The following is a 13,034-nucleotide window of genomic DNA, read 5'->3' on the forward strand; positions in this document are numbered from 1 at the left end:
AGCAGAGTAAAACTGAAAACAGAAAATGTCAGAGCAGAAACAGCTCTCTAAGTATTTACAGAACTTAACGAATATCCTGCAACACAGAACCTTTTACTTGACTGTTTCATAGAGCTTAGCAAGTCTTTGTTTTTACCAGTGTGGCAAGTGTACTTACTGTATATGCTGTGGATTATTGGATTTATCCAAGTGAAACATGCAAACAAAACTAAATGTGCTAAATTGAAAGCCTAGAGTCTGCAAAGTAGATCACATACTCATTCGCGTCAATCTTGGATACTTGATATTGGAAACGCAAAGACATCATTCACTTTGTTTTCTGCATAATATCCACTCTGCTTCTCCGTACCACTTTTTTTTTTTCCAGAAGGGCAAAATTGATGAGATCAATCGTCTCTTCTCCTCCTTCCACGGGTACAGTCCTCCGCAGTACAAGGAAGACGCCTGGTTTGAGGTGAGCACGGACGAAGGCCTGTGCCTCAGAGACCCGCCGCTGGCCCAGACGGGGGAAGAGGGGTTCAGGGGGAAGCCCGGCGTCCAGCCCCCTGGCAGCTGTGACCGGGAGGTCGGGGAGCCCAGGGAGGAGCAGCAGCCGGCAGTCATCCACGCTGAAGAAAGCAAGAGAAGCTCAGGTGAGCAGGAACTGAGGGAGAAGCCCACATGGGGCCCCCAGACCCCGATGGACGTGGAGAAGTCCTTCGAGGCCATCACACACCCCACGGCGGGCTACAGTGTTCTTATCAGCCCAGCCAGGGGCCCGCTGGACTTCTACACCTGCGTCAATGGCGTGAGCACCGACGGCACGGTCCATCTCGTACCCCACCTGCCAGATCGCAGGCTGCGGGCCGCCTGCCGAGAGACCAAGGCCTCCCCCGGCGGGGCAGACGACACCAGGCGGCTGGAGCTGAGCGAGGCGGCCGGACGGCTCAAGCCGGTTGCTCGGGCCTGTAGCAGACTGCCGGGGGGGGCGGCCAGCAGCTACACCACAGTGGAAGCTCTGCGCCTGCAGCCGGGTGTGTTTGCCCCTTCCCTTCGGGCGGAGGAGGGAAGCCCCACCGGGGGCGGCCGGTGTGATGCCTACTCGCGCGCGGAGCAGAACGAACTGGCAGTGCCCTTACTGCCGCCAGCCGTGGCGGGGAAGATGTGAGGGCGGGCAAAAGCCCTGCGTACGCTTTCTTCAAGCAGGCTGGCTTCTCGTGCGTCGGCCGCGCTTGCCTCTGACTGGACTGTGCCCTCTGCCGTACTCCTCTACTCTCCTCCTTTCAGACGCTTCTTGCCAAACGACTCACTTTCTCCTGGTGGTGATTCTAAAGCCATTCCTCTTTTTTCTATCACAATCAGCCCGATTTGAAATAGCGTGGATAGTGGAATACCATTTTTCGCTCGTGCTTTTAAGTGTCCCAGTATAGGAGGTTAGATACGTTTTTGAATAGTCAGAGCAATTTTTGATTTTTCCTAATAGGTGTAAAGTGACTTTTTTTAAAAAGAAAACGGACATTTGCATGCATTCATCACACAGATCCACTGTAACCAAACAACGGAGGAGAGAGGAATTGAAGCAAGCCTTCCAGACAAGACTGGCCGTGTGCTTTGAGGGTGTTTTGAGCCTGTGTTTCAGCTACAGTTTGATACAGGGCAAGGCAATAAAACTGAGAAACTGGAGTCTGTCCTCCATGATGGGGACACACAGCCCATTGAAAGACGCTACACTGAAAGGCCACAGGAGACTACCATGATATTGGGAGTACCAGGGTGGGACTTAGAGAAGAGAAGAGGTGACGTACGTCAGGTTCTTCAGAATGAAATGGACATATCTGTGTTTTTAGTGTTCTTAGTGTAAAATATAAAGATATTATTTGTCGTGTTTTGTATTGAGTTGCAGTGTATAAGTGCCTTTTATAAAACATCCAGCTAGTCCACAGTGTTCCTATTCATGGTCTTAATAAGCTAAATCCAGTGATGAATCAGTTATGAACATGATGGGACTAGTGCTGGAAACACACTATTACTTGATTATATTCCTCACTCCAACATGTTGGTCTCTAAACGTACATAGAACACAATTACACAAGTTTTTTTTTCTTAAAGAATGTTGTCCACAGAAGTAGGACTTTAGGTTGCCTTAACTTTCTTGCTATAGTGTTGTGGGTGTAAGGAGCAACCAGCTTTGTAGAATATTAAACAGGAGAAATCCACTGTTCTATAACGTGCTTCGTGAGTACATTAAAATCTAAATCGAAAATATAGCTGCTAATAAAAGCCCGATTACGTTTCCTGCTAAGTGCTTGCTTTCTCATTTTTTTTAAAACCCCGGGGTCAAGGACCTCAGTATTTGTTGCACTAATCACGCTCCTGCTTGGTTTCCCCCACACACAAGACCAAGAGACTGTTGTGAGAATGTGTGTGTTTGTTTCGACAGTTCTGCGGTCTTCGAGCATTACCCGGGACGCACCTCCTTTGTACAGCTCCGCAGTTTGTCACAAGGCAGCGGTAGGAAACAGAAACGAGGGGGGACCTGCTTTTGTGAAGGAACAAGTAAAAGGTTTATTCCATGGTGAAAAGTGAAGAGAGAAAACACAACGTTTCGGCCGTGAAGCCTGGAGCCGCGGGTGACGGGCCGGAGCGCGGCGGCTCTTCCCGGTGATGGATGATTTTAATTAGAGCTGGGGGGGGGGGCGCGGGGTGATGTCGGGCTGCGCGGCTGCTCTGTGGTCTGTGCTGCTATTCTCTGTTCCTCAGCCTCCGGGTCCTCACCCTCACCCCTCAGCGGTGCTGCGAGGAGAGGTGGCGTCTTGCAGGAGGAAACCTTCAGGCTTTGAAAAACCTTCAGCTGTCAGTGCCCTGGAGACTTGCACCTGTTTTTTGTAAGACCTCTGGAGCAGAGGCGTGCAGTCCAGACCCCGGGATTTGTGGTTTTTCTTCAGTGTCCTCCTCTTCTCTCCTTTAACCTGTTTGTGATGATTGAAAGTATGAGACCTTCGCAACCCGCAGAGGTGCACGCCTCTGACTCGGTTTCCCACCACTAACCCGAAACCCGTTCTGTTCTGAGTAGCGGGGAGTCATGTGGTCACCCTCAAGAGAACTTACTTTGATCTGTTAATCGTGCTCACGTGTTGTTTTCCTGTTTTATTTTCCAAATTGCAGGTGCTGTTCCTTTTGTATCTTACTGCCCCCAGCTGTCTGTCACAAACTGCCGTTTATTTCTAGAATGTTCTGAGATAAAAAAAAAAGAAATTCTGCTTGCTGAAACAAAATTCCCCAGGCTGTCTGAAAATGTGTGTAAACTGTTTCAAACAGTTACTCAGCGAAAGAACTGGGACTGGCACTTATTAAATGTTTTCTATTAATAAAGCAATTAACTCAGTGCCATAAATGCGTTAATGTGATGCATAATGTGAATAATATTTTATTTACAAAGTTCAGTTTTGCAACCTGCTGTATAAATTATTGTGTGACTATTTTCAGGTGGAGAGTAGATCAGTGTACTGATCTACACAAAATGCAGAATTACGTGGAGAACCTATATCCATAAATGTGAGTTGTTTCTTTCTATCGGGATACTGCTATCATAGAATACAGATAATTGATAATATACTGATGGAAAAAAGAAACGCAACACCTCCTCCTCCACACTCTGGCCCTCCTGTCTGCGTGGAACAGGCTGAAGAGTGACTCATCGGTGAAGAGGACCTGATGCCACTGCTGATGAGGCCATCGCAGCCTCTGTCTGGCCCAGGCCAGTTGGGGTGACGTCTAGGAGTTGTGAGCAGAGGGCCTCTGACAGGACAAGTTGCAATGTTTTACTGCACAAGGTATATTGCTCATCAGAGGGCTTAAAACAAATCGACACCTTTTTGTGAAAGTACATAAGCTCTTTACTATAGTATTCTCATTCCAGAAAATGTTGCATTTCTTTTTTCCATCAGTATCATTACTGGTATACTTTTCTAGAATATATTATATTTACAACAGTAGTTGAAAGCAGTTTAGATCTTAGATCTGTGCTGTTTACATGAGAGGGCTCATTGTTCTTTACATTCTTTCTAAGTCAACCATAGCTGAAGGAAATCGTGACTCACATCTTTCTGGGCAGCTTCAGATATGTGGATTTCTAAAGAACAGCACTATAGGCTGTTATGGGAAGTTTGAATTCACTATTCTGTTCAATCTTTTAGAGGAAGTGTTAAAACAACTCCTGTTTGGTGTCGTAGTGTATCGACTGAAAATCTGTTAGAAGGTTATGAAGCTGTCTTGTCACAATATTTGTAGAACTTACTATGCTATTGATATACTGGCTGTCATTTGGTTGGAACTATTTGTATTCCACACACATCACATTTGACCATAAACCATTCCTTTTGTTTCCCTCTCCTGCTGGCTTTTGTATCCATATCTTGATTTTTTACAGTCTTCTGAAAAGTGTAATTGTGTATAGCTGAACTGAAAGCTCAAAAGTGCTCCAGACATTGAATTCAAAATGTCCTGTCATAATATAACTTTACAATGCAGAACACAGGAGTTTCTGTAAGCTTGGTTTATGGATAGTATTCTGTTCATTATCACAGCTTTACTGAAGAGGTTAATACATTCTACTCTTTGTTGTTTCTCATACCTATTAAGGTGTGTGTGGCACGGGCCCCAGTCTTGTTTTATGTGCATTGAAGTACAGTACAGTTGTTCATTCTTTACAACCGACAAGCAGTGTTTCTGCTAACACAAAGTAGAATAACAATAGCCAAGAAACCTGGAAATGCAACACATTTTAAGTCCACACTAAGAGTAAAATAGTATTTTATATTTCTCATCATATGAAATCCCTAATTTGAGGACTGTGTTTACTTAAATTGATTTAATATTGATTTAATAGTGTATATACTGGCATATCAAAAATGCAACTCAGTATTGGATCCAGTGGCTTGACCAGCCACAGCTCAGTATCAGTGGTTTGTGGGAGTTCTCTTGATGTGATAACCTCAAGAAGCTGCTTCCTGTAGACTTCTCATTGGCTTAGACTCTCTGACCACTCCTGCATTCAGAAGCTCTTCAGCTCCCCCAGGCTCAGTAGTTTGCACCTCTGACTCACTTTCTTCAGATAACACTACCAGTGCTCTGCTGCAGACAATGAAGGACAACCAGGAACCCCGATTTTATGGTGCCCTAACCACTTGGACAGAGATTTGTGATGTGCATTGCTGTAAAGTCCACCTGGGATCAGACTTGAGCTTCCTGATGAGACACTAGATTTTTGACTGACACATCCCAGTATGCTTTGGGTTGGGAGTCACCTTGGCCCTTATTTCTAACGGTGAGACCACAGGGATGCAACACGATGGGGATGACACTGTCGTCCACCTTAGTTTCCATTTTCTGAGCTCAATGCACTACTGGCATGTTCAAAGCAGAATCTGTCATCTTCTGCCTGTTCAAAGTCAGCCAGTTTCTCTGCGACAGAGACACTTTCCTTCTTTTCAGGCTGCTGTGTAGCTGTGCAGCAGACAGCAGATTCATGAGAGCTCTGTATCCTGGTGGACTGAGAGTTTTCTGAAGGTTCCCAGCTGTTGTCTCTGGGTCTCCAATAGCCTCTCTGACCACACTTTTAGGAAGAACCTTCTGCTAGTGGTATTTTGTATTTTATGTATAGCTGTCACTCAAGTTTACTCTTTTTGTTTGGTTGAGAGCTTCTCACAATTCTCTGTTATTCTTTCTCTATTGTGATACACAGCACTAAGTAGAGTAGCTACACCCTACACCCTAAAGTGCACCCTACTTTAATCCCAAACAGAATCCAGAAGTTTCTGTCAACTTTCAGCAGCTTTGTGAAATCACATGACCAAATTAGGCACTAGACAATTACTTTGACAGAATTCATTTTCAACATATTTACATGAATACACGTGAGTGTTGTTGGTACAGGAAGTACTCATATTTGGGCATTTTATGACTTTTAATCCATATTAATAATTGGTGTACTCCTGTTTTTTCTTCCCTGATTCAACTTTTAATTACACTTCATCCAGAGGATGAAAAAAACTTAGAGGCAACAACATATATATGTCTGTATAGCGCAGCAAGCCAGCTGGGCTGGGTAAGTGCACATTGTAGTAGATGGCTGTGATGTTGGACAACTTGATGGCTGAACATTGCTGTGTGGTTGCCCCCTATTGGAAGTTTTTGTGCACTACAGCTTATAGAAAGCAGTATGTTGCCACCTTACAAGGCAATTCAGACTGTCTGCCAATGTCACCTGCCTTTAGAGGAAATTCAGTAGTTCAATTCCCCACCTCTAGCTCTAGAGCATGCTTGACTACTTCTAGCATTACAATATACTGGCCGTACTGTATACAATTTATACACCCACACAGGCAGTGTGTTTCATTACACAAAGGTCACTTGGACTCCCTTCCAAGTCAGGAGTACAGAAAATAAAGATAAGGAGGATATGCTAAATATGCTTGGAAGGCCATTGAATGTTTCTTGTGTGTATAGTACATGTTACACTAGGTCCTGGAAATTATTTTCTAGTTCGTGTATGGACTAAAGAAATTGTTGTATGTCACAAAAGTCAAAGAAATAAAATGCAAATGTATTCTCTTTATACTGTTTCTTTTTTCCCCCACTTTGAGTGTGTGTAACCTACTTTTCCATTTCTTCAATTCTGAGATGAGCCTTTTCATCTCAGAACACTAATTGCTACCTAATTACAAGAACTGCCATGAATTTTCATATTCTTGCAATCACCTTGGTCTGCCAAGATGTGATTTATCCAGACACATGATTTTACAATGTTTTACTTGCTGTTTTTTTTGTTCTTAATTCTTTCAACACATCACTTACCAATCGCAAAAAAGTAACAAAGTAGCAAGTTTATTAGCTCTGTTTGGTACTGTATTAAAACTTGATACATTCTTCCATTAATGATAGACTAAACAATCAATTCTTAGACTTGTTATATTGATTCTCTCAAATCAAATACAACTAAGTAACTGCAGCGTTGCAGACGCGTCAGTATGACAGTAATTTTGGACAGAATTCTTTCTTTTAGTGCACTGCTGTTTTCTTTCTGGTGTTTTAATGCCTGAGTCCACATACTGTAATTTATTTAGCTGTAGCTTGAGAAATGGTAAATTTCAAACCGTTTTTTGAAAGTCCAAGCAATGGTACTACTAAGAAAACAAATACAGAAGCAGTAGAGAAGAGTACCCAGTGGTCTCACTCTATGGTAGATTAGTATAGAAAAATTATAGTTACAGTGCAAGCTCTTTCCAGTTGTCAACAAGAGTATTTCTGCATGCTGGCTGCCAGGCTAGGTGTCAATTATATTTGAAACCATTTTTATTTCTGACTTTGGCAATTGGAAACAATCATACTTTTATTCCATTTCTTACCTTTTCACTGTGGGGAGAAATGCCCCTCACAGATGCGTTTTTTATGAGTTTTTTTCCCTTTACAAATCTTTAGCCCCCCATACTCAACTTAACTGAGACCCTAGCTTTTTAAGGAGAATAAAAAAATAACACGTCAATGCAAAGTGTGATTTTGCGCAAATGCTGAAACTACAAAGCCATCTTTTTAATTAATTTTTATTTTATTAGCTGCATAATTAACTAGAACACCACCACTGCGTAATTAGTTTGAATACATTAGGCACCCTTTAAACTCAACATGATGCATGTTTTCAACACGCAAAGATAAAACACAGAGCTCATCCCCCACGCCTAATGAACATGAAATTGAAAATGACTGTGGAACAAATATATATTTTGGTTGCATTCAGCTAAAGTCACTAATATTAAAATACACTGTATATGTAAAATATGCATATGCTTATTTAACTCTAAAGAAGGTTGTGGAGTATCCATCAGTAATTAGCACAGTTCTGTGAAGTTTCTTTTTTTCATTTGCATATTTTCATTTGGTTTCATCTAGGTTTGTGTGATTTATAAAGTCATTAAATGAAGGTCAAGAAATGGCTTTGTTGAAAATAAACTGCATGCTACGTGATCAGAATTTTAATCCCATTCAGAATGTCCGGCGATTTCCTGGAAATTTAAAGGCACGAATCAAGGAAAAGCAGAGGACGAAGCCATCCATACCGACGGACATCGAATCAAAACAGTATTTTTAGCGTTTTTCTTACTGAGAGTTACTCAGGTCACATACAGTACATACAAGTAGGAGCCCATCTGGTGTTTAGAAGTGGATTATGACAGTAACAACAAAAATAAGCTTGCGATTAATAACTTTAATCGCAAGCTTAAGCGAAACACGGAAGAAAAAAACAAAATATATGATTAAATAGCTCGCTATGCGGCAGAACCTTTCGAACAACTCCTCTGACTTTATCAAAACCACCTAAAACTAGGTTTTAATTACTTCCTTCAAATTGTTTTTGTAGCGCATCAGAATTCCTATTAAAATACAATGCGAGTTGCCGATAAGAGTGTACAGCCTAATTAATATACTAGTGACAGTAGCTTCAAGCGCTGGCAGTACTAAACCAATTATAAGAAAAAAGCTGAATCTCTAAGTACATTCAGCACAGTCTGGCGCACGAATGAAAGGTTTAATCAGGGCCTACAAGGCAAAGGTAATGAACTAAATGCAAAATCTGTCAAATTGCAAAACAAGTACTCAAGTGAGGTACTTCCCCTGAGTTTATTATTTGAAGCATTTTCTTAACCTGAATGTGTCTATTGTAGAAGGTTAAACCTTAGATTGTGAATGCATTTATATTAGATAGCCCTCACATGAGAGCAAAACAAAACTATCAGCATAAAAAATCTTGAAAATACCAGCTGTCTCTGTGCATTTTATTTATGTATTTAGTATCTATTAAAAAATAAAATAAATGAAAAGATTTCTATCTTTATCGATCTCTAGGTGTAAATTAATATACAGTATATCATGGTCATCATCTGAACACATTATTGTAAAGACCTGCGCTGGTTGTCTCACATTACTCATTTTTAAACTCCGAAGTTCAGCTTCACTTTAACAGAATTACAGCATCCCTTTCATGATTTGGTGCTGTACCTAAGCCAAAATTACTGTATCAAAATAAAAATGTACCCACTTTGCGACCATCAGCTGTAAACTTCAATTTGCTCATATATCTGGGTGTGTCATCGCAGAACAAGTCCATGGATGATGGTTTTATTTGAAAATGATCAGAGGGATGGGTCGGATCAGACTCGACAAGTTTTAAGTATGGAGTACACTGCCCCTCAGTAGGTCAGGGTTACTATTCGTCAGCGTTTTCCCAGCCACGTCCTCCGTTTGACTCCTGAAGGCTCTGTCTGGGAGGAATTTCCAAACATCAATAACATTTGAAAAATATTATATATATTTGTATATATATATATTAAATAAATATCAAAATATCTGAAATATTATATATTCTGTACATTGTATTATATATTATTATATGTTGATACATATTAAAATATAATACTTCAAATATTCAATAGGAAAAATCAAATATATGTCCAGAATTTCCCTTCTTCTTTACCTCCAGAGGTTTCCTCTTCAAAACGGTTCTTGTACAAATACCTGCTGGTACACATACAATATCACCCACACCCCAGCCCTCACTGATGAACAGTCCTCCTTTCTGGTTTTTGAAACACGGTAACTCTACAGGCTTACTATAGGTTTACTCTGTTGGAACCTAAACTAAGGGATTTCATGTGCAACTGAGACCGGGAGTGACGTCTACCCTCTCCTCAGAGGGGATTTTAAGGACGAATTGCAGTTACCATACATTCTCCCACATGAGCACCTGGGAGGACCAAACCAACCCTCCTCTGGATATCTTATCCCGGCTTTCCGTGCTATTGAGGGTGAATAGAAAGAGGTGGTTTGGATGAAAAATGAAGAACAGGTGCAGCTCTCAGCTACAGGCACTCTGCTCTGCTGTTTGGCTTGGATGCCCCTACCCACAGTACACTCCCAGCAACACTCTGTTCCAGCACCAACCCTGCTGGGGAATCGGCAAGAAACAGGTTCTGGACTTGAACTTCCAGTCTCCACTTTGTTAAGCTCACGCCTCTCTCTAGAGCACAGTGAAATAGACTCTGGCTTTTAGCAGATGAGGTGTTGCACTGTGATGAGCACTGTGAGCCCTCTGTGGTCTTTTTGCTTATGTGAAGGGCTATATTTAATAGTTTAATGCGGGGAGTTTCTTTCTGCTACGTGGGCTTGAACGCAGATGAGTCAGCATTCATTAAGCAGGAGACCTAAGGCAATTTTGAATGTTCTTTTTAAATAGGAGCGACGGATCGTTTTATGAGTCTCAAGGAAGTAGTGAACTGAACATCTGCCCTTGCAGTCCAGCCTCCACAGGTGTCCGTGAAGAATCCCGTGCTGAGTAAATGCACAGAGGCTCAGAAACACTCTGGTTGCACATCTTCAGTTCCCCTTTAGATTTTGTTAAGTACAGCTGGATTTATTTGAAGTCTAACAGTAACCATTACCATCTGAACATCACACAGATGGCTACAAAGAAAAGTGAGTTTATTTATTGTTCAATAGAATGCATTTATTGTACATTATTCTTTTTGTATTGTATGAAGGCAGAGTTCTTCAAAGCTACCTTCAGATTATACCAAGGCCACTGAACAATGTGTTATTTGCCAGCCTATAGTTGGCTACATTCGACAAGTACTTCACATGTAAGTCCTTTTTTCACTGGAAATGACTGAAGAAGATGAACGTTTTTCCTAGACTAAGTTTTCTTCGATATGTTTTACATTTCATGACTAAATACTTAAAGATATGAATGGTTCGGTAAATTTCCCCCATTTCACTAACAATGGGGTGGTGTAAAGCAGTCCAGAAACATTTTCCAACCCAAGTGAAGATTTATTGTGAAAGCTTAATGGAGAAACATGCAGAAGTGTTCTTAATTGTACTGTACCCAGTATTCCTGCATTCCATCCATTTATCCATTTTCTAATGTCTTCTTCCGATTCAGGGTCGTGAGGGAGCTGGAGCCTATCCCTGCAAGCAAAAGGCACAAAGCAGGGTACACCCTGGTGTCACGATCGTAATCCCTCCTCTTAAGGGCGCTCCGACCCTTTTGTATTTTAGTTCATTACATGCACCTGCCCCGTTTGTCCCTCCTTATTTCAGCCCTGCGCTCCCACTATTCCTGACTCAGCATTGGGAGGTGGACGCCCAGAAGCCCGCCTACCAGTGGGTCCAGGAGAGACCCCGACGGCATCAGCTTCCTCCCGGCGTCCTGACTGTCTGAGTCCGGGGCTCGGAGCGCCTGGCCTCATTACCCTCATTTTATTCCCTGTCCCTGTTCCAGATTTGAACCTTGTTTGTCTCATCTCGGATGGATCTCCCGGTTCCTGGACCCTGGACTGCGCCCCGGATTCCCCCTTGGACTGTTTGGACTTGTTTGTCTTCGCCACGCCCCCCAAGCACCGGATCACTGCCTTCACGCCCCCCAGTCTGTCAATCTGTACTAATCCTGTTGTACCTTTCCCCGATGTCCTTCTCCACTTCCGGATTATACCGTCTGCATAGGGTCCTGAACTACGCTTCACGGGAGCCTGGACCAACTCCCGTTACACCTGGTCTAGACGCCAGTCCATCACAGGGCACACACGGACACAAACACGCACACATTTTACACCTAGGTCCAGTTTTCCCAGAAGCCACTTAACCTACCAGTGTGCTTGTGGACTGTGGGAGGAAACCCACACAAACACAGGGGGAATAAACAAACTCAAGGCAGATACTGTAACACTACAGGTGCGGGATTGAGCTCAGAGCCCCGTGCCGTGAGGCATCAATGCTGACCACTGAGCCACTGCACTGTCCTCAAAAAAAGAAAAAGAGATGTGAATCAAACACTGTGATAAAGAATGTAAGGTGCAATAACCTGAATTTGCTTAAGGTGTGAATTCTACAAAAATCATTATTTTGGAAGTAACTCTAGTCTCACGGATAAATAAGAAGATATCTAATGAAATTTACACATTTTTCTGGAATTCAGCCCTAGTCCTAGGGATTTCCAGTTCGTTTGTCTTATTTCTCGTTGACCAATCACCTGCTTCTAAAAATTAGGAGTTGTAAGTTATTGATCAATTAAACAGGTAATTTGGGATTAATTAGGGAACTCTAGTCCTTCTTAACTGATGCATCTTCCAAATGTTCCAAATAATAAATTACATCACTTTTTCTTTTTTTAACTGCTCATGGTTAAATGCTGCTAGGACTTTATACATTGTAGATTTAACGGTGACCTGTGAAATGTGTTGGATTGAGGCTCTCCAGCAGCAGGGTTGAGACCCTTATTTTAGACTGTTGGTCATTAATAAGGCCTCTGTTACCATGTTTAATTTTTTTTTTTTAATATTTCAAGTTATGGAAAAGTTATGTGCAAAACACTGAATATTCATTAAGACGAATCAATTGCATCCATTTATGGGTGATGAATTTTTAATTGTGTGGCCATGCTTGTGAAGCAGTCTTTGACTGTTCAACTCTGAGAGCAGAAATGCCCCCCTCCCCAGTAAAATCAATACAAGCTCTCTGATGTTTACTACAGCCCGCCATTTCTGGAGGAGAAGTGTTATTCACTGTTGAAGTGTTAGTACTGCAGGTGATGATTAACACTGAGCAAAGACTTTCTGGTCTTTACCAACTATAACCCTTGACCAAATATAATGTGCTGATAAAATGGCATTTACTGGTCTCTCTGTTTTGGTGAAGCCCTCTAATTAGAGTGCACTACCCCTCCCTTTGTGTGGTGACTAGAAGTAATTTATGTATCTAGTCGGTGTGTTGCAGACAATCGGGTCTGTATGACCTCTTCCTGAAAGCATGACACTTTATATGCCGTTTTAATGAGGCAGTCTCTTAGCGTGAGTCAAGTGTTATTGTCAGTGAAATCACATTCCTGATGTAAAAATAGAGCCTCTGCTGTTGTCTGCTTGAAATAGCTTGCCGACTGCCACTACTGACCCGCACCTGCAGGAATAAATAAAACACATTTGTCAGCAGTTGCATTTCAAGAGTAAAGC

The 13,034-nt window shown here is 42.2% G+C and overlaps 1 protein-coding gene across 2 annotated transcripts in view; it reads left to right on the top strand.

Annotated features, from left to right (window-relative positions):
- Nucleotides 1-2,281, top strand: part of LOC102689493 (prolactin receptor-like) — a 44,887-nt gene extending 42,606 nt beyond the window's left edge. For both annotated transcript variants that reach the window (XM_069179057.1, XM_069179058.1), the window contains exon 9: nt 368-2,281. In XM_069179057.1, coding sequence (XP_069035158.1) covers nt 368-1,147 — 780 coding nt within the window. In that variant the 3' untranslated portion in view covers nt 1,148-2,281. The remainder of the gene's footprint in view (nt 1-367) is intronic.
- The last annotated feature ends 10,753 nt before the right edge of the window (nt 2,282-13,034 follow it).

The sequence above is a fragment of the Lepisosteus oculatus genome, chromosome 15, assembly GCF_040954835.1.
Source record: "Lepisosteus oculatus isolate fLepOcu1 chromosome 15, fLepOcu1.hap2, whole genome shotgun sequence".
In the NCBI taxonomy this organism is placed as follows: Eukaryota; Metazoa; Chordata; class Actinopteri; order Semionotiformes; family Lepisosteidae; genus Lepisosteus; species Lepisosteus oculatus.